The sequence below is a fragment of the Anopheles marshallii genome, chromosome 2 (assembly GCF_943734725.1).
Source record: "Anopheles marshallii chromosome 2, idAnoMarsDA_429_01, whole genome shotgun sequence".
Classification (NCBI taxonomy): Eukaryota; Metazoa; Arthropoda; class Insecta; order Diptera; family Culicidae; genus Anopheles; species Anopheles marshallii.
The window spans coordinates 63,595,803-63,616,480 of NC_071326.1; the positions used below are offsets into that span (position 1 = coordinate 63,595,803).

A 20,678-nucleotide genomic window follows, 5' to 3' on the forward strand; every position below is an offset into this window, starting at 1 on the left:
TCTATGATATGTCTAGTGATGGCTTAGACACAGTGGATTGTGAACAGTGTTGTGCGGAGAAACAGTTAACGACCGGCACGGAAATCGACGAACCCACTACCCAACAGAGTGAGTCACCAACGATCAGCGTCTCATCCGCCACTACCACAACTGCTGCTACTACTACTACCACCACTACCGAATCGCCGGCAAGGACATATGGTCGGATGGTCCGCTTCGGAGGAAAAAGAAGGATGTTGCGTCCAACCACAGCTGAACCACAGCGTACACCAACTGTTAACTCCCGCACACTACTTAATCGACGCGGCCTTTTCAATCCGGAATTGCGCAACCGTTATCTAGGACGATTCCGTATCACTACAACCACTGAAACGGCTATTTGAATAAGAAACTAGCATGCAAACTATTAGAAATATTACCGAATAAACAAACCATTTTGAACTTTATCCTGCACTAACACGCGTTTGTTTTCGGCTAAAATTAACGGATCAGAACGCAATGAGTTTGAATTAAAGCGGTCAGTTTTCATAATTATTTGCGCACATTTTTAACCTGATCGACGGACAACGAATCGTACGGGAAAACACGTCTTTCTTTTGCACACGATTCGATCTTTTAAACCTTCTTCACAATCTGTACTACATCCTCATCGTTCAGCACGTGATCGATGCCGACCTTTTGCGGTTGATGTTTTACTGATGATCCCCACACGAGCGCACTGTCCCAGGGAGAGAGAATGAAAAATGTCGCATTTTAAAATCAGCTGTCGTATTTGGGAAAAATAACATCACTGTACTTACTATTTGAATTCCTTTGCAATTGTTCGATGAAGCTTGTTACAGAAACTTTCCACAGACGTATGCTCGTGGTGCAGCACGATCGGTGAACTATAATCCGGCAGCTGTCCCTTCGGTTTAGTATAGCTAAAACAACAACGTTTTTGTGAGACCCTACAGCTTCATACACCCACTCAGAAAATGCCTGTGAACACTTACATTCGCACCAGCTTCAGATATTGCCACATCATTTCAAGCAAATCGTCAAAGTTCCAGTGATGATGGGCGGAAATCGGAACACAATGCGGAATTTTATAGATAACGTCCAGCTCTTCGATCGAGATTTGATCGATTTTGTTCAGCAGATAGATACAAGGAATATAAATCCGGTTGCCCTCAATCACATCGATCAGGTCGTCGGCCGTGGCATCGTACTTCAGTGTAATGTCCGCATTGTGTATCTTGTACTCGCCGAGAATTGTCTTCACCGTGTCAAGGTCCAGCTCCGACTGTGCGGCAGTTGCATTCAAATTCACTCCGCCCTTATCCTTCCTGCGGAAGGAAATGTTCGGTGGCTGCTTGTTCAGTCGCAGACCGAATCCTTCCAACTCATGCTCGAGCAGCTTCTTATGTGTCAACGGTTTCAGTACGTCCAGCACCATGAAGATAAGGTTACAGGTACGTGCGACCGCTATCACCTGCCGACCACGACCCTTGCCATCCTTCGCACCTTCGATAATACCGGGCAAATCGAGCAGCTGTATCTTAGCGCCCTTGTACTTGATACAGCCCGGTACGGTTGTGAGCGTTGTGAACTCGTATGCGGCCACCTCAGAGTACACACCGGCCAAATTGGATAAAAGGGTCGATTTTCCGACCGAGGGAAACCCAACGAAACCAACCCGGGCGTCACCGGTTTTGGAAACTTCGAATCCCTGTTCCGATGCACCGCCGCCACCCTTCGGACTGATGAGCTCTCGTCGCAACTTAGCCAACCGTGCCTTCAACAATCCCAAATGCCCAGCCGTTGCCTTGTTACGCTGGGTTCGAGCCATCTGCAACGAGCCGGGTCGTTCGGGAGAGAAAAAACACAACAAATCATCATAACCTCGTCCGCATCCACAGGGCTCTCGTAAGGTGTACGATATATACACGTTGCCTTACCTCAGACTCGATTTGGGCAATTTTTTCCAGTATCGTACTCATCTTGCACGCCGCACGAGCACACTAGGAGTTAGTTAAATAATTCAACAAAGAGATAAATCATAGAAAAAGTGGCACGAAACAGCCGAATTTCTTTACTTTCCGGCGAAATATCGTGGTGTGTGGGATCGTGTAACGTTGACAATTTACAGGCGTTTACAGCATCGGGATGAAAACTTTTGAAGGGAAATGTGTCTTTTCCCAGAAATACGCGTAGAAGGAAAACAAAACAGTTGGACACCCCTGAAGTGTCCCAAATAACCATGTGCCATAAAAGGCAAAGGCACAGTGGAAACTGGCATTATGAGTAATATCGAATTGAGTGGCAAATGGAGCTGTAACAATTTTTCGAATCAAATCAAATTAATCGGGTCGCAATACGCGTTCAGTTTCTATTTAAATCAGAGATCACCTGCTTCTCATTGACAATGACTGTTGTTTTATGCCTTATGCCATATTTACACGGTGCTATTTTCAGATGCTTGGATGCTATAAATATTGTTCATGCAATATTTAGAACGGCATTTGCGACTGATAGGACAAACTAAGTTAAATAATTATGAGGAAGTCAAATAAACCTAGTATAAAATTTCGAAACATACACAACAATCTTCTACTAGTTGCGTTGAAAAGCCATTTATTTTTGTGACTATTGCATACTTCAGCTTTACTATCATTTTTTTACATTCTTCCACAACACTTGGCATAGAAGATGTACAAATAATATGTATTCTTTCGATCATGTCACATAACATCCATGGTGCCATAAGCGCTAGCGCCGTTTTTAGTTCAATTTCGTTCGATAATGGAAAGTTAAATCAGATGATTGCTTCCAAATGAAATGCCTCACTGTGCGAAGATCCATGTTCGGATCACACAACTGTGTTTGGAAGAAAAGATGAAGAGACGTAATTAAATGATCATTTGTTGCACCGACTATCAACTTCGTGATGCACTTACCACCTCGTTACATAACAACTCTATCCGTTCATCGGCCGGTATTTGACTGCTTTCGGAATTACCATCACTTTGGCTGTTGTTCTGCGAGGAGTTTGAATTGCCGGTGCTTCCAGCCGTTGGCAAATCTGACCCTAACACCTTCTCCAGAACATGCTCACAAACTTTTCGACATTGGATAAACTCGTTCGCTATCAATCGTTCCTAAGGGATGGAACCAAGCATGGAACGGAAAATCAACAGGTGAGCAATTGCATTTCCTTCCCATCTCATTTGCTTACGAACTCCAAACATACCTTCTTGTTGCGATCCTGTTTCAGCATTGATGGGTGTGCCAATAGATAAAATGGAAGCTTGATAAACTTGGGTAGCGTTCTATCAATAACCACATTGGTAACCCACGACGGGACAGTATCATTAAGCAGTGCGCTTTCCGTCTCTCCAGCAGCATCTTTCACAAGCAACCGGCATACATTCCGGCCACCGACTTCGCTAAAAATAATCGGCGTATGCTTCGGCACGCTAAAGTATTCGTTGCCACGAATGTCACCATCGCAACCATTTTCCAATTCCACCGGTCCGCCTTGAATGTGGTGATGGGGTGGGGCCGGCCTCCAATGCTCTAGCAACGCTTGCAGCAATAAGCTACCATAGTTCACTTTTGGATCGGATCCGGGTTCTGCATGTTCTGGAAGTCCAGCTTCCGCCGAAACCCAAGCCGCGAAACAATCGATCTCATCCTGTCCAAGGACTATCATTGGCATCTTGAAAAGAAAATAATTCAGATTAACATAAAATTGGCAAACCATTAGACACGTGGAGGCAACGCAAAACACTTACACCAGTTTTTAAATCCACCATGAACCAATTCGGCACATAAATTCGTTGACTACGTTTTTTGATTTCCTCCTCAAAGTCCACCTTCCCGAGATCTTCGACCTTTTTAATCTTTAACACATCGTAGATGGCTACGTTTTCGTCCGTATCGCGGGTAAGCATTAATCTCTTATCATTTAACACGTGATATCGTTTAATAGCGGCTCCACCTTTAATGCAGGCCACCTCGTACCCTTTTCCGACGTTCGCAGTTACGGTTCCTGCCGGTACGGATGTAGCTGGTCTACTGTTAGATGCCGGTGCCGGCGCAACAGAGGTGGATGTACCATCTCCGCTACCATTGTTAATACTATTGCAACTGTTCGAGTAGCTGTAGTTGCATAATTTATCCGTTTTGTGGAGCTTCCAGCAACGAATGTCCGAGTTCCATGTGGTAGCCCACACGCCTGTCTGGTCAATGTTGTAGCACATGCTCAGTACGGGTGCTTGTTCTTCGCAGATTAAAACGCTATTAGCTGGATTGCGGAGCTCGGTCATGATAATCTTACGGTCTCGGCTTCCGGAAATGACGTGTGAAAAGCCATCGGTCATCAGCAAACACCAGACACCTTCTGAATGCACACTAATTGTTTGAATGCACCGCTGCTGCCCGATGCTCCAAAGTTTAATCTTTCCGTCCGAGCTGCCAGACACGACCTGCGTGCCATCCTCCGACACAATTAGTGCTTTCACATTTTCTGTATGCCCTTTCAGCTTTGCTATTTTGTTGCAGGTTCGTGGGTCCCAAATTCGTAGCGTGTTCTCCGTCGATCCACTCACAATTATTGTACCAGATGGATTCATTGCCAAGCTGTAGATTGAGTCCTTTGATCCCGATATACTGGACGCTAAAATGTGTAAAAGTTGTCGTTTGTAAAACACAATCCCACAGTCAGTTTTGTACTACTGTTATTACTTGTTACTGTGTTGTTGGAGGCAGTTAATGCTGTAAGTGTGTTAACATCCCACAGAAAAATGGCTTTGTCCAATCCAGCACTGGCGACCTGCTCACGGTCCTTGGCGTATGCAAGCGCCTGTACGTAATCCCTGTGTGTACGCAAAGTCGACATGCAGAAACCTTTGTGTGCATTCCAAACTTTTACTGTGGTATCACAACTTGCGCTTATCACTGAAAACAATCAAAAAGAACAAATGAAGTAAAACATACGCTAAATATTACGGTCAATATTACAGTTACGACCACCGCAGCATAAGACGATATCATTCACCCAATCGTTATGGTGCTCCATGCTTTGAATGTACGGCTCGGAGGAGGTAGTTTGCGTCGAGTTCCATAAACGAATGATAGCATCCCTACCGGCCGAATAGAGCCGCCCATTAATTGTGTCCAGTTGCAGTGCATTCACTCCATTACGGTGTCGCTTTTCTTCTGCATCCCGTATGACGAAAGCCACTTGCATTTTCTTACGCCCTCCTTGGTTGTTTTTATGTGTTAGCATTTTGGAACCGATTATTTTTCGCAACCTGATGGAATCTCAATCCAAAACCTTTCTTCGATCTGTACACTACTCTCAATTCAGCTCGCGCAGTTGTAAAATATATGTCAATCCGCCCGCTGTATAAACAAAGATTAAATAAGATTTTGGTATCAATTAACTTCACAGTTCTTTTGGTTCTATACGAGCAACATGTTAACCGGTACTTACAGTAGTTAGCTTTAATTAATTTAACTCTTTCATTGTATAATTTATTCCCATTTCTGCATTTTCAGTATAAATGACTAGGATTAACCAACTTGTTTTCACATGTTAACACACTGCAAATAGTTGTTTACTAGAATATAATCGTTCTTCTACTTTAGGCGACTGGAATGTTATCTCTCTTAGTTAATGAAAAACACAATTTTTCATTAAACCCCGTTAAAAGATGTAAAACTTTCTGTACTTTTCTGATTTCCTCTGGAATTGTACACCTTTTCTATATTGAAAAATGTTGTGTTTTCGTTTTGTTCGCTGTATGTGTTGGTTGTTTGACAGTAACGAACGCTGTGTTTACGCTTAACGATTCATTAGTCGATTGATCACAATGCGTTTATTCACAAAGCGTTACTTTCTGGTAGATGATAAAACGGTAAAAGATTTTGGTAAAAGATTTTTGTAGTCCCCTTCTCATAGGGTTTGAAGCTACCCTGGACATACTTGTTGCACTATGGGTTCGAGCTGTTCATAACATGGTAAAAATTAAAATGTTAAGGGGTATGTTTTAATTTTTGTTTCCGTTGCTGTAATAGTTTAAAAAATGCTGTTAATGAAACTAGTGATAAATGAAGGGATTATATAAAAAATAAGATTTTCAGCTGATTAATTTTACGATATCAACGATTTCAGGATGAGGCAGTCCCCGAGATACGCGGTTCATCTTATACGCGGATTCGGAGATACGCGGTTTTTGGAAATTCGATAGCTGAGTTAGTTTATTGCACAAAATCTAAGCTAAAATGTTAAAAATTGGTCGAAAATACCTTCCCTTGTCATAATGTTTGTTGTTTATTGATGTTTCCACTGCACTCCAAATCATCAATAATCATTTAAAAATCTTTCATATCAGAGGACATACGAACGAGGACATTATGTCTCCGTTCGCAATTAATGATGTCACTAATCTTGCATGGGAATGACTCCGTCACTCTCACTTGCTTTCCCTTCTGGAAACTTTTTAAAAACGTCACAAGTCCCTGCACGGCTTTGTCCATGGCGCTCAGAAACGCATGCTGATTACCTGCAAAGTTGGCCTTTTGAAAATATGTGCAAAGTTTTTTTGCAAATCGTTGCCAAATAAGCGCGCTAGTGGAGGATTCGAAAAACTTGCCTGTTCTCGCTCTTCACCTAAATGGAAATAATTGGCTGCTAAAAGTAGGGCTGCTTTTATGCAAATTGCGAAACAAGAAACAAATCACGAAAACCGAACTTCACCAAAGTTCCAATCCTTAAATTTTTCGTATGGAAATTAACAGCTTAAAGGCAATTGTTAACTGATTTTTTTTCGACTTACCTACAAATTAGCGTCGTTTTCTTGGGTTTAGCAAATTGGCTACTTAGCTTTTCCAGTTACGAAGTCTTCACATATCTTGACAAATTTTGGGAGGAAGCGATGTGCAAAAACGCTAAAACCAAATCGCAACAAGTATGACCAGAGTAGCTTCAAACCCTATGGGAAGGACTACAACAATTGTTTACCAAAAATAAAATAAACCCTTTAAAATTTGAATTTTTAGCATATAATGACCAACTCAAGCTCTTAGTGCAACAAATATGTCTAGGGTAGCTTCAAACCCTATGGGGGGGAAGTCTACAAAAATCTTTTACCCCCAAATGCCAATCAAAACAAAAAATAACAAAAATCAACGGTCAAAATCCATCGTTTCGAACAGACACTGGAAATTTGAGAGATACTAAAAAAAAATGGTGTTCATACATTCATAGGTTGAACAGAGTTCGCGCTTCGGTCGCGCGTGTTTCTATGTACGTCTGAACGGCGCTTTACATCGTAGCAGTCCTGTTTACTTTCAGGCGTATACTGGAATGTACTCTCGGATGAGTAAGTTGCACTGTTATTCATGCTGGCAATAGTTTCATTTGTGTTTTTCTTTACTTTTAGCAACAATGCCCAACAATCGTTCATGCCCCCAAACTGTTATTCGTGCTGGAAATAGTTTCATTTGTGTTTTTCTTTACTTTTAGCTACAATGTCCAACAATCGTTCATGCCCCCAAACTCCGGCACCACGAAAGGTGCCACGATTTCCCATGTCTGCAGCAATACTTGAAACACCCTCCATTATGAGCTCGTTTCAACAGCCACCAAAACAGAAAAATAGCGCTGCGAACGTTGTTGAACCACCTGCAAAGCAGTTCGTTTTGTCGTTTGCATCAAACGAATCGTTTCGTTCACTGAATGATAGCATAACATTTGCCGACAACAGAACATTTCATCAGCCTGCTTCCAGACAGAATGTTAACACATCACAACCTCTAAACGGTTCCTTTCTGGATTGCAGCTTTACTTCAAACTACACTCCGTCATCATACTTGCTAAAGGGGAAAGTACCATTGGCTAACTCTACCATCAACAGTGTGAATACAAGCAGACATATGAATACCTCTTCCGCCAACACCGCATTAGGATTGAAAAGCTTTCATCGCACTGGTGCATCGGCCAGTCTGAACAATTCGTTTCACTCCTGCGCTGGTAATTTATCATACGATAAACGAAAGCATCCAGATCAAGCAGAGTGTGGTCCATCGAAGTACAGTAAACCTACATCGACATACATCCCAAAAGGATCCGAAACTACCAACCCAGAAGTTGCTGTTAGTGCACTGGAAGCAAAAACTTCTCTACACATCGTTTCCGGTACGATAGAACACCTTCAGAAGACAATTCGTGGAAAAGGCAAAATTCCGTTGCTACTAGAAACCGTTGCAAACGTGATAAGCATTAAGCCTGGCACAAGGAAGAAGGAGAAAGTTATTCTTTTACGCCATCGCAACCAAGGACCCGTTATGCAGGGTATTTTCTATGAGATTGACATAGATTTGCCTCCTCTAGCGCCGGGTGATTTGGTGCGCTGTGTCGGACGGATTCAGACTATGGGAAGCCGGTTGCAGATACTGAAAATTGGTCGAACAACGGAACAGTACAATCGGGCAATCTTACGATTGCAAACGGTCAGTGCATTCTCCACGAAGGTGAGACGCTAGAATATTAGTTTATGTTCATTTTGTTTTACAATTAATTTATTTAATTAAGTTACGATGGAAACATTGTCTGCTAATGGAAAAACAAACATAATTATTTGTACTGATGCAATATGAATATAAAAATGGAACTTAAAAATAAGGCCCTTACACGAATCTAATCGCAATTAATGCAAAATTAATGAATTAGTTACCATTTTCACTACAATATCCACTATACAAATTTCCACAATACGCGTTAGTTTTTTTCGTCAGACATTGAACGAAAACCGGAAAAGCTTACATCTGTTAGAAATAAAAAAAAAATTCTAAAATAAATACAATATGATGCTGCCCATTTTGTGCACAAAGCGCGTATAAAATCTATCGAAAACGAATACGAAGAAAGAGCCGGAATGCGACAGAGCAGAATTCGATTTTCCCCATTTCATATTAGCACGATACGAGGCACTTTTTGGATGGTTTGCGCGTTCCGTTCCTAACCCTGGCTGCGCTTACTCGTTGATGAATAAAACGATTAAAAATCCAACCACTCCACTCAGCAACGCCGTTACGTAGGGTAGGTGAAATCGCCGTTCCTTACTGGTAGGTCCACCACGATAGCTACAATGCGACACAAAGATGTAATTAATTAGCGATTTTTAATATTCCAGACACATTCAATTGGTTTTTAAAATTCGTACGTTTTCTTGGAAGCGGAGAATGGAGTCGGTGGATTCACTCCTGGAATGCTGCTATCCAGATAGATGATGTACCAGGTGAAGGACGAAAGCAGCAGCCCAAAAGCTACCGCATACAGTGTGTGGGATGCATTTGCGATGTATTGTACAACATACTCCATATTCCACGAGAATGTTGGCGGCTTTAAGCGGGTGCAGCGGTCTAAGAAATCTTGCCACACATTGTCTGCCACTACGGCAACTCTGGTTCCCATCGATCGATATGATGCTGTATGTAAGTGTGAGACGAACAAGGAAGAATGTTTAAAGTTTTTAGTTTTTTCTTCTTCTTTTTTAAGAAATGAAAAAGTGATTCAATCGAATTACTGAACGAAACACAACCGTGCATTAACCACGCTTGTTCAATGTGGTTATTTATAAAGACAAGATTAACTGACTACTGGTGCTGGTTGTGGTGTTGCGGAAACTGATGATTTCATCAAACCCTCTCGAATGCCCTCACGAAAAGGTCGGAACACACTGCCACGCATTTGCCTAATGCAAACAAACAAACCTCGCGACGGACCGCAAGAGAAGAAGTTGCACGCACATGGCAATGGACAGACATCTCGTGTGTAAATAGTTTCTCAATCACCACATACAAACCACAATTACGTATGGAAATGAGGGAACCCTTTTTCCCATACCTATACCAACCTAAATCGAAGGACGGAAGTAGATATTTGATGGAAACTGCAAGCGTTGTGGCGATGGCGAGCAATATTAGCGTTTGTTTCGTATCGATGGCATTTTTATGTTCATCGGACCTTGCTCTCTGTTCACTCATATCACCTTTCAGGTCGGACAGCTCCATATCGGATCCGTTGAACGAAAGCCTTCTAGGACGCTGTAGATTTGTGCCATTCATATCTTTGCCGTACCAATGCGTAGCACCTGCTGGCATGCCGACCGTTCCGTTACCATTTGCTGGATCCATCTCGTGTAACGAAGAAGACATGTTTTTGATTTACCACTCCCGAAAAATGTAATCGTCTAACTGGGTCACCAACGAGTGCACTGGATGAAACGAAATTCGTGACTCACATACACACGCACACACTGTGCGCCGCGGTCCGTGTTGTGAATGCGCTTGCGTGGGTGAACCGTGTTTATGTTGGTGGTGCATTAGCTGAATTCAAGTGCACCTACACACTTTTTAGCGGTTTTCAGCATTGAAGAACAGATGACGGTATAGCGTGATCTCACGTAATTTGTTTTTCCTTTTTCGGGTAATGTTTAACAACAACGCTCTGTGTAGCGGGATCGCTGCGATTCAGCAAATGAAAAACAAACGAACAAAGTTGAAGAAAACTCGTTACTACATCATATCGGTAACCTTCTAGAATGTCGACGCAGATAAATTATGCGTTAGATCTCACACAGTTGCAAGCTGTGAGTCGATTTTTGTACACGCGAAATATACTGCAGCACACAGACGGGATGGGCGGCAAAAAAAAAACAACGCGATGCGCTAAGTAAATAAAGCCCTTTTCTTCTCCCTTCCTCCCTTTCTTCTATCGTTTTTTTTTTTTCAAAACTATTCCACATAGTTATAACCATTGATTCAATACTTAACTGGACTATGGGTAAATACCGAACAAAGTGATAGTCACGTGAGAAATTAGAAAAATAAGGAAATATATAAATGTAATCGAAATTTATTTCACTGTTTACCCAAAAACTTTGCAATTCTCAATTTTGACCCTGTACACCACCGGGTTCGTATCGAAAAGATACAATCATGGCAACATCCGAAATTTAATATCATATCTGGAGGGCCAAAAACGCATCTGCGAACCGTTAGTTCAAGTCAGATTTGCTGGAAATCATTCTTCTCAATTCAATAGGTATAAAGCCTCTATAAACTAACTAAAGGCCAGTAACGAAATCTGGAAACGAATTCCGAGAGCGAAAAGACAAAAATGGAACCAAAAAAACAAAAGGATAGGGACGAGACATTTCCAGCGCACTATTCGCGGCTACATATTTGTAGCAGTTTAATTTTATCCGTTGGAACATCACCTATGACGAGTAAGGTCAACGTGTGTACCGGTAACCAACAACCAGTAAGGAAAATATCACTAGGATTCCATCTGGAACCTTTAAAAACGTCTCTACTTGCAGCTACCACACACATCTGTCTATCTGGATGACCTGGATTGGGTCGCGCGGTATCATTTCAAAAGGAAAATATATTCAAGAGATTTTAACAAATTCAACAGACATGGTGAAAAGACGACCATGGAATTGAAGAATTTGGCCATAAACTTTTTTTCACTTATTTAACTTCTTTTATGATCAAAGTAATTGTAACTGAATTGTCCCAACAAGAAGTAGACTTTTTTGAGAAGCCTTTTATTTCTCAAAAAATAAAATGCAATTCAGGTTGTTAATTTATACGTTTTTTAAATCCAACCGTCCGAAAAAAGACTCCATACTATTTTATGTCCAAATTAATTTATGATCGAACTATCTATGCAGTGCGCCGCCTTTCAGCGACGATGACGTTCACTGTTTGGCGCGTTATTTACTTTGCTAGCAAAACATGTGTGTGGTTGTTTTCCTTCCAGAACGAATACCGTTTTTTAATACAAATCGGTGCATAGATGGCCAATAGACGGAAGTGTGGAATTTTCGAATGTGCTTTCATAGTTTCCATTATGCTTAAAGTAGATTAACGCTTAAACGGGTAAACAGGCTTGGACGGTGGCACTGTTCCAAAAATCAAATCTATTAAAATACAATCACCAACCGTTTACTTTGCGCATGCCTAGCTGTTGTTTAACCATGTGCTGTCGGGCGTATCGTGCCGAAGAAAACATTTCCCCACCGAGAGGAAAAGCATGTTGCGCTCGTCCACAAACAAAGCTGCGTCTTTCCGTGCGAACGGAAAGAGCAACGCTGACCTGCTGATATAGTGGTGCAACCACCTGTATGTGTTGATTCTCTGTTGGGGAAAAAAAAATAAACGACTCCCTCGCGAGACCGAGGCATATCGCGACCTTCCCTGAAGGCCGAAGCAGCAGTAGTAACAATCACTCTCTTATCAGTTGCGAACCGATATCGATTTTTAGTGCGGACGTGGGATCGATTGCAGTGCTGAGTTTACTGCTGCTAGAGCTTTCCATCCTCGATGGAACCAGCAGAATGTCGACCGCATACAAACACCTGTACTCGTGTATAACGTTTTTGATTTTCATTTTCGTGCTTAACTTCTATAAAAATCGTGTCCAAGTGAATCGCGAACGTGCCGCGGCCAAGCTGAAATGGGTCGGAACACTCACCAGACCGCCAGCATACGACGGCATTGGGGAAGAGTATTACTTTGATTTTGCCTACCTTGATTTGGACGATAGTGAGCAGGATTGGCAGTGGGATCGGTCCAAGCAGTACCCGGGCCGGTGTCTCGATGTGGAGGTATTCTTTGTGTTCTCCCCGAAGAGAACCATCCGCCGCAGAGCGTTTGACGGTCCAGAGGGACTGCACTACAAGAGCACGGTGTTGGGCGAGCGGGACAAAAAAAAGGATCTAGACCCATCGGACACGGCAGGATCAAATTCGTCCATCTATATGTTTCTTTCGGTATTGGTTATTTTGCTGCTTGCGGCCGGTGTCGATATCGCTAAGCATCTTACCGGAACCGGTGGCAGTACCGCGAAAGCAGACGCCCAACGTCGCCTATCGTTGCAAAACTATCAGGCATTGATAAGGGAAAAGCAAAAGCAATTTCGTATGATGAAACAACACTACTCGCAACCATCGATGAGTGTTCAGCGGTCAATCGATGAGTCAGCCGTTCCGTTTGCGGGAACTTTTTCACGTATGGACGAAAGTGTCGCACCATCGACAACGATGTCATTATCGGGAAAACCACTTCCGGCACCATTGCTGAGACGGCAATCAGTGCCGACACTTATGCGTGGGCAGGTGATGCCAGCGGGAGCAGGAGGCACATTCTCTGCCGTACCAAATGTAGCACCCTTCGGACGTCGAACATCGGTCGATTCATTCTGGGATGTGGATCACGGCGGAAAAGTGATCGGTTCGACGGTCAGTAACGGATCACCGCCAGAAGTGCGAAGACGTGTCCGGATGCTACATCGTCATTAGGACGGAATGATGAACCAACCTATAAACCCCAACCCCCCGTTTGGATTTTAGATGTTTTTAATAGTAATGTAAGATTCGTACAAGATGAATGCTGATAAACTGTTCGATGTGATCTCTTTTGTATAAGATTTTAGAGCTTAAATCGTTGACTCCTACGAAAGTATGAAACCTTAATAGCTACACTGCTGGTACAATCGGGAAAGGATAATCGCTAAGCAGAGAACAAAACAGAATCTATTTTCATGCCTTTCGATGTACGAAAGATGTATCCATTTTCATAGTTTTAAAATGCTCTCAAATATCGCTAAAGATAACATATTTGTGGGATATCGTGAAAACAAATAATCTATTAATCCAAAAAGTACACGCACTGTTACATTGCATGAGATTAAAAAAGAACCATACGTATGAGGTTGTAAGGGGAGATGATAGGATGAATAGAAATGAAAAAAAGGAATTCCCCACTCTTCTTTGCACATAAGCTACATTGGATGTGAATTGCAAGCCTATCGGCAAGGTTAAACGTATAAATAATTATTTAAACTGAACTGAAAATTTTGAAACATTTTTTATTTTGTTCTTTTTGTTAAAAGAAAGGAATATTTGCTAATCGCTATTATCGCGGTGGATTCATTAGTGTGATGCAACACAACATGAGGACAAAGGAAACGTGTACTTGGACCAGGGACTGATAAGTCTTTAGTGTATGGATGTAGTCTTTGGATAGGAGAGCAGGATTGCACTCCTGCAGTAAACTAAGACCACAAAGGAATTGAATTATGACAAGGAGGTAATAGTGTCCAACATATTGACTAACCTCCAATTGCTTGGTGACAAGGTTCGGTGTTTCGTGTGTGACTGTTGATGGGAACGATCCAGATGGTGTTCTGGAGAAGTTTCTAGAAATGGTCATAGTGAATAAATCATTACGAAGAACCTGTCAATGCCACGCGTGTCATGCATGTAACCGCCAAGGATATCCCAGCGAGAAAGATATCATTTAAGCATTAGAAATGGTTTTAAAATGTATTTATAATCAAATGTAATTATTGTACCGTCCTGTTTGCTACTTGAACTATTCGTATCGCGTTCTGATGTTAATAGTGTCGACACACATTTCAAGCAGACAAAAGTGCATTGCCCTTAACGTAACAACGATGCCAGATGAAACTACATTTTAATAGAAAGATTTTAAACTCCGTTATATTACATTTAATGTCACAAAATGCAAAATATGCTGTAGTAAATAGTCGTAAGAAAGAAGAGTGTAGTAGACACTGTTAATTCTACAAAAGTTGTTTTATTGGTTGCATTTTACAGCGTTATTCTATACACATCTCATACACACAACAACGGATTTCATAATCTCAACAAATGCACCTGGACACGTTCATCACCTGCAGTAAAGCAACATCTCTGTTCTAAAGGCATACCAACGGCTGTGCTACTTTGTTCCTTAATATGTGGTCTGCACCAGTTTTTTTTTGCAAGCAACAAAAAAAAAACAAAGATAATACATGTGAATAAAAAAAAAGTCTACTTTCACTAATCGCCACACTTACCCTTAGTCAGGCACCTTCCACTGCAGTTTCTTGCCTGTTTCGTACAGCGTCGAAAGGGCGTGCGTAAATTCATCCTTTTCCAACAGCCGCAGATAGTGTTTGTACAGGTGTAGCGCTGTCCGCGCGTCTTCGATGGAATCGTGCGTTTCCGACTGTATCTTAATGCCGAGAAACTGCCAGGCCAGAAAGCGCAACGATACCATACGATGATGAGGCAGATGGAACAGATGCACCGTATCAACGACCTGTGCCGGCGGCACGATGATGTTGATAACGCGAAAGTCATTCCGTAAACCGTGCCCGACAAACTTTACACCACTGTCCACGAGAAAGCGCAGCTTTTGGTACGAATTCTTCAACGTGGTTAACCGTTTGTTGCTAAAGTTGGCATCTAAATCGCCTGGCTTGATGCCGGAAAACTTTGTCAGATAGTCCACGACCTGTTCCTGCGTCGAGATGTAATCGTCCATAAAAGGTACACCTTCGTAATCGCCCTGACCCCGAATGCACGTTATTCTCGCAACGCTCATGTGGCTCGGTTTCACGGTAGACATTTTCCCATCGGATCGGATTTCGCTCTCCTCCGGGTTGAGTGTTACGAATTCCGCATCCATTGCGACCAGATCGCCGGCCTGGAAACATTCATTGCGCCCTAGCGATTTAAACAGAATGGCGGATTCCGTGTCCCTATCCGGGTGTTTGTCATCCCCTTCATCTTTACCCATCGTATCGGTAGCACCATCTTCCGGCGCTAGTCCACTACCATCATCCGTAGTTTCCTCTTCATACAGATCAGTCGTGAAAGGATTTACGTACTGCGTTAGCTGCTCGCTGTTAAAACCCAATTCTTGGCGACACTGTTCTTCGGCCAGACCGCTGCTGGTGTAAAACAGAACGCACGGTACTTTCCAGTCGAGTGTAAACCATACAGCTTCCTGTACCGGCACAGGAGAAATGCTAAAATCATTGAAAATGTACCATCCTCCCATTGGGTTGGAATCTCCCGGTTGCTTTAACTCCTGATAGCAGGCCGGCACGTGTATCAGAGACACAAGGTTACGCTGGGAACCATCATTGATATAGCAAACCACTGCGGACAGGTTGTAGGTTTTGGTGATTGTTTCTACCCGAACAAGATCGTCCGAAGAATCTAAAACAAAACGAAAAGTAGAATAGTTTGTATTAAATAGAGCAACGAGAAACAGCCAAGCTTGCGAAATGCTCCTAACAAATAGGTCTAATAACAAGGACATCGATAATTCGTTTCGTTTTGAGTTTTTATGCCAAAACGGCTATCGGCAGCACTTATATCTTTAAATATTTAGGTTAGCAAAAAAAAAGTCTATATTTTTTGGGAAGCTCACACTATTGATTGATGTCCCGTAAAGCATCATTCATACAACCTCAAATATCGGGTGTTAGACGTGTAATATTTGTATGAAATATTTAATATTTTATAAAGAAGATAAAAATAAGAAATATTTTATATCGTAGATCTAAACTATCCTTCGTCTAAAAGATCAACAATAATCATGTTAGTGGTTTCCCAGGAAATAACGATCGATCATTAAGCAGTGTTGAACCATTTGTCAGTACTAACGGCCTGAAAGCTTCTACTGTACATCTGGTGAGACTGGAAATTTAGCTTTCAGCTTTTTCAAAATGAAGCTTTCCAATCCACCAACAGTCCTGTTTGAAGAGAGCGAATGAGTTTGGAGCGATTAGAACATACTATACTGGTAAAAAAACTGATTGCAAGTTGTATAATAGAAAGGTTTATATTTGACCTAAACTGAACAATGTCAGTTTTAAAGCCAACTATAAAACTGTATTGATTTAAGTTAATACATTAAAGAGTCTCCCTTAGATATAGATCAAGTATAACATCGTACCGTCACGCCCCGCATACTCGGACAGAGAGAATTTGTAGCGGCAAGAGTTCCGAAAAGGACCTTTCTGAAGAACTAAATATATCATGCCAATTTGTTTAACCTGCTCAACCTTCTAAAGCCAACCAAATGAAGGAGATCTGTACTCGGCAAAACTAACGCTTTGATCTGGTTGAGGAGTTTCTAAATTAATACCGCACATCCCGGAAAGAATTTAAATCATACCATTTGCGGTGTTTTGTTCCTTTCCTTCCGCATCCAATGCTCTCGAGTTCTGCAGCTCCGCATCGTGCTCTGCAGTAGCATTTAGTATTACCGGCTCACCATTCGAAGCGGTCCGTAACGAACTAATGTCAAGGTTCTGCTGTTCGTCGAGTGACATTTGGAAGCTGAGCGGGAACCAAGACTTTTGCATACCGTGTGTCGCAGCAGCCGATGTAGAAGAGGATGTAGCGGCCGATATGACACAAGGAGAAGATTTCCTGAAATCGAACAAAGAATAACTTAAAATGGGCGGAAAACTTTTGCACAGTAACAGCAAACATACCTTGGATGAGCGAAATGACAATCGACCCGTGAACAGTTCGTTCCGTATCGGCACATTTTTGTGCCCGTGCCGGACCCATTAAACGTCACTGTTGATTGATCGCCGGTTGCACCGGCCGCGGTCGTTGTACCTTGCCCTGACTGGCTGGGTGAAGCTTGTGCACCTGTTGATCGGGTCATTTGACGCTTCAGATATTCCAGCTCTTTCTCGTTGTCCAGACCGCAATTGATAGAAAGTATTGCGGGTAGATCGGTTACGCGTGATTTTTGATTCGTCGGAGTAAACTTGTTGCACGTTTCGCACCAGGCGGGTGTTGTTTTTTCCACCCCAAGGGAGTGTTTTAAAATGGTTCCAAATGTTCCTTCGACGTTGTTGGTAGTTGCGGTTGGGTAGAGTAAACTGCAAACGAGCAGCACATTGTCCTTCACGCGCGTTGTATTGCATTTGTTACATCGGTGAGTCGTTTGTTGCTGCGTGCCAAATAAACGTCCAATTTCCGATTCCTCCGGTACTGGGTTTCCCGCTGTTGTTTGCGGTTGACTCGTTGCCGTTGATGTCCCGTTGCCTAAGTTGAGAATTTGAAACCGTTGCACACTATCCTGCTCCAACGAGTGATGTTGTGAATGTTGACCGTGCTCGTAAAAGTGCATCGTTTCATTCTTCTTCATCGCCTCGAGCAGCTCGGAGTGGATCTGGTGCAGCACGAACCGATTCCAGTTCTGTATCAAACTGATCAAATTCACATTCGCACTGTTGGACGAAAGGATCAGCCCGAGGGCAGCTGCTTCCGGTACGGTGCGAAAGGAGCGCAGAAAATTGCTCGCCTGGCATGGCGAACTGGAGCTTCCCACGTTGAGCATATGGAACAGGAAGCCAAGTTCACACGATAGGCAAAATTCCTTCGTGCAACAGTGTGCCAGGATGGCTTTGTGCAGCGGAATGATAAAGTATAGCACCTGCAGCATCGCGTTACAGTACGCATTCGGAAGGTTTGCTTCGAGCCCTACAAATCCCGTCTGGTTGTAATGCTCAAAGTCAAAATCCTGAGTGCCGAGTTTACTATATTTTACCTCCACTTTACGATATCGGCGCGGGACCAGCTTTATGCCCTGTTGTTCCGAACCAGTACCACCTTTAGTGGCAGCGGAACCGTGGGATGCGGATGTCGCCGAACCGGTGGCCAAAGTGCCATTCGAACCGTCCAGCAGATAGGGAATTTGATTGCGCAAGCCCGTCCTCGGATTTGGTGCGTAGCCGATCGGGCCCTGCATTTTCATCGTACCGATTACCACCGGTTCGATCGCCTTCGCTCGCCAATGTTCGTACGTATTCATCCATGGTGGCCAATCGCTTAGCCAACGGTCTCCAGTTGTCAGATGTGGCAGCAGCACCGATGACAGTGGGAAGTTTGTGTCCGTAATCGGTACAAATGGTGTCGCCGGTTCAATCGTATCTGCAAACTCGGTGTCGCGTGAGTACGGATTAAACTGCAACGTTGGTGTGTTTATTTTTGCTGCCGAAATAAGGTTTATGTGACCGGATTGATCACCAAATGCCATCGCCTGGCTGGTTCCGCTAATGTCGAAGGAGAGACATTGTGAACCGCTGGTATTGATCTGGAACATACAAACGCGTGGCTCGCTCAGTTCCACCGTGTCCACGAGCTGGAGTTGTCCCTGCGGCGATACCACGGCTAATCGAGAGTAGTGTGAAGGCAGGAAGCGCAGTAGCTGTGGTTCTACCAACACCTGAATGGGTGAAACTAATCGCAGCATGCGCATATCGTACACCATCAGGAAGCGATCTATCGTAAGGTTACCCTGGCGACCGCTCAACCCACACGATATAAGGTAGTTTCCTTGCACGTCGAAATCTGACAAACTGCCGGAGTGTGTTGAGAGCTCGTGCTCGATCGCGAGGCTGTTTGGATCGAGCAGCGTTATCTTCCCGTAAGCATCACCGGCACAAAGGTACCGGGAATGACGCCGCAAGATAGCACATCCATTCACACCTGCAACAACACTGGTCAGTTCGGCTACCGTAGCGATGTCCAGTTCGATCAGATCGCTCTGATGGCCTCCCATCAGCAGGCGGGCGGGTGCGTGCTCGATCATACATACCATATCTACCATCCGTTCCGATCTAAATGTAAATTTCGGCAAACCTCGTCGAATCTGATGTCTTAAGGTGGTCGGTGTGAGTGCTAGAATACCCGAATCGATTGTCGCTATCTGCCGTACGACTTCGTTTGCATGTACCTGGAACGAGGTGTACTTTTGCATCGCGCTGCCGAAGTAGGACGTTACGTGACCACCTTGGTTGCCCATCCAGATCAGTTCCTCCTGCGTATCGAAACATACGGTGGACACACCGTATCGATCACCTCCATCCGCCAAGATCATACCGTGCTCGATGAACTCTGCCTCGGAGGAACCGATGTTGAATGCACCGTATTCTGCCGCATCCGGAAACTCCTGGACCACACCATTCGGATCGTTATCGTACACTTTTCATGCGAAGGAAGAGAAAATAGAAGGATGTAAATATTACTATTGCACGCAGTTACGTGAGTGGGGTAATATGCAATATCTACTTGTCAGCGTAATGATGTCTTCAGCGCGCGGATTACCGGGATCACCACCGGACATGTAGACGTAGTCCATCTTCCGGAAGTTTGACGCACTTTCTCGCAACCCCTGTTGGTCATACGCTCATGCACTTTCAGCGTTGCACCTTCCTTTGCAGACCGCGTACGTGTAAAAGCAGCGGCATCGAGCAACCCACTTTCTTCTTCTGCTACGAGGTGCGAACCGGATGATGACAACCAAACACCAACAATGCCAACTGTTGCTTCCTTCCAGTTAACCCCTTCCCCTTTCCCGTGAATTGCGGACGGAGCTGTGCACAACACTGATGAGATGGCCTCGTTCTGGCGCGGAACAAAGACGCGGTTGCGACGATGCGCGGATTAACGGTATCGCTTTGTTTTCTTATTCGTTGTTTTAGTGCCCTCTGTTCCTGTCCCACTCTGGCTTGTTTTTATGCCGTGGGATTTATGCACTGTCGGGTTTATTACTGCGTGCCGCCTGCGAGGGTCTGCCAATTTTGTTTGGTGAGGAAATGTAAACACGAATGCGAGCTCAGGGTGACGACGCGATTGTTGTGACAGACGACGAAAACGCAAAACTATTTGTCAATACTCTTTCTATATCGAAAATTATACGAATTTCCAACATTCATTAACAGTTTTGTGTATTAATTGAACACATGCATCCAATTACAAAGAAAGCAAATTTATCCGCGTTCGGGATGGAATTGTTTA

The 20,678-nt window shown here is 43.4% G+C and overlaps 6 protein-coding genes across 8 annotated transcripts; 2 read left to right on the plus strand and 4 right to left on the minus strand.

Annotated features, from left to right (window-relative positions):
- Positions 1 to 615: 615 nt before the first annotated feature.
- Positions 616 to 1,982, minus strand: LOC128718954 (GTP-binding protein 128up). The gene is made up of 4 exons (XM_053812572.1): positions 1,941 to 1,982; positions 996 to 1,831; positions 801 to 923; positions 616 to 718 (listed from the first exon to the last, which is right to left on the minus strand). Exons 1-4 carry the CDS (start codon positions 1,980 to 1,982, stop codon positions 616 to 618), a joined length of 1,104 nt encoding a protein of 367 aa, XP_053668547.1.
- A 781-nt stretch (positions 1,983 to 2,763) lies between these two features.
- Positions 2,764 to 5,272, minus strand: LOC128719778 (WD repeat-containing protein 48 homolog). Its single transcript, XM_053813408.1, has 7 exons — positions 5,005 to 5,272; positions 4,729 to 4,941; positions 4,112 to 4,660; positions 3,777 to 4,006; positions 3,233 to 3,700; positions 2,940 to 3,140; positions 2,764 to 2,859 (listed from the first exon to the last, which is right to left on the minus strand). The coding sequence occupies exons 1-7, from the start codon at positions 5,270 to 5,272 to the stop codon at positions 2,764 to 2,766; spliced, it is 2,025 nt and encodes a 674-aa protein (XP_053669383.1).
- Positions 5,273 to 7,518: 2,246 nt separating this feature from the next.
- Positions 7,519 to 8,532, plus strand: LOC128709084 (uncharacterized). The gene has a single exon (XM_053804068.1). The coding sequence runs from the start codon at positions 7,519 to 7,521 to the stop codon at positions 8,530 to 8,532; it is 1,014 nt and encodes a 337-aa protein (XP_053660043.1).
- A 491-nt stretch (positions 8,533 to 9,023) lies between these two features.
- LOC128709002 (uncharacterized) lies at positions 9,024 to 10,206 on the minus strand. The gene is made up of 3 exons (XM_053803984.1): positions 9,906 to 10,206; positions 9,213 to 9,477; positions 9,024 to 9,132 (listed from the first exon to the last, which is right to left on the minus strand). The coding sequence occupies exons 1-3, from the start codon at positions 10,204 to 10,206 to the stop codon at positions 9,024 to 9,026; spliced, it is 675 nt and encodes a 224-aa protein (XP_053659959.1).
- Positions 10,207 to 10,830: 624 nt separating this feature from the next.
- LOC128718389 (uncharacterized) lies at positions 10,831 to 13,358 on the plus strand. The gene is made up of 2 exons (XM_053812017.1): positions 10,831 to 10,834; positions 12,346 to 13,358. The coding sequence occupies exons 1-2, from the start codon at positions 10,831 to 10,833 to the stop codon at positions 13,356 to 13,358; spliced, it is 1,017 nt and encodes a 338-aa protein (XP_053667992.1).
- Positions 13,359 to 14,922: 1,564 nt separating this feature from the next.
- On the minus strand, positions 14,923 to 20,019 carry LOC128719911 (PAN2-PAN3 deadenylation complex catalytic subunit PAN2). Of its 3 annotated transcripts, XM_053813553.1 has the most exons (6): positions 19,950 to 20,019; positions 17,357 to 19,862; positions 17,134 to 17,291; positions 16,966 to 16,992; positions 15,684 to 16,070; positions 14,923 to 15,629 (listed from the first exon to the last, which is right to left on the minus strand). In XM_053813553.1, exons 1-6 carry the CDS (start codon positions 20,017 to 20,019, stop codon positions 14,923 to 14,925), a joined length of 3,855 nt encoding a protein of 1,284 aa, XP_053669528.1. The 3 variants fall into 3 exon arrangements, with proteins under 3 accessions (XP_053669528.1, XP_053669525.1, XP_053669527.1); XM_053813550.1 differs by lacking the exon at positions 16,966 to 16,992 and adding an exon at positions 16,913 to 16,915 and having other exon boundaries at positions 14,923 to 16,070; positions 17,035 to 17,291; XM_053813552.1 differs by lacking the exon at positions 16,966 to 16,992 and having other exon boundaries at positions 14,923 to 16,070; positions 17,035 to 17,291.
- Positions 20,020 to 20,678: the final 659 nt, after the last annotated feature.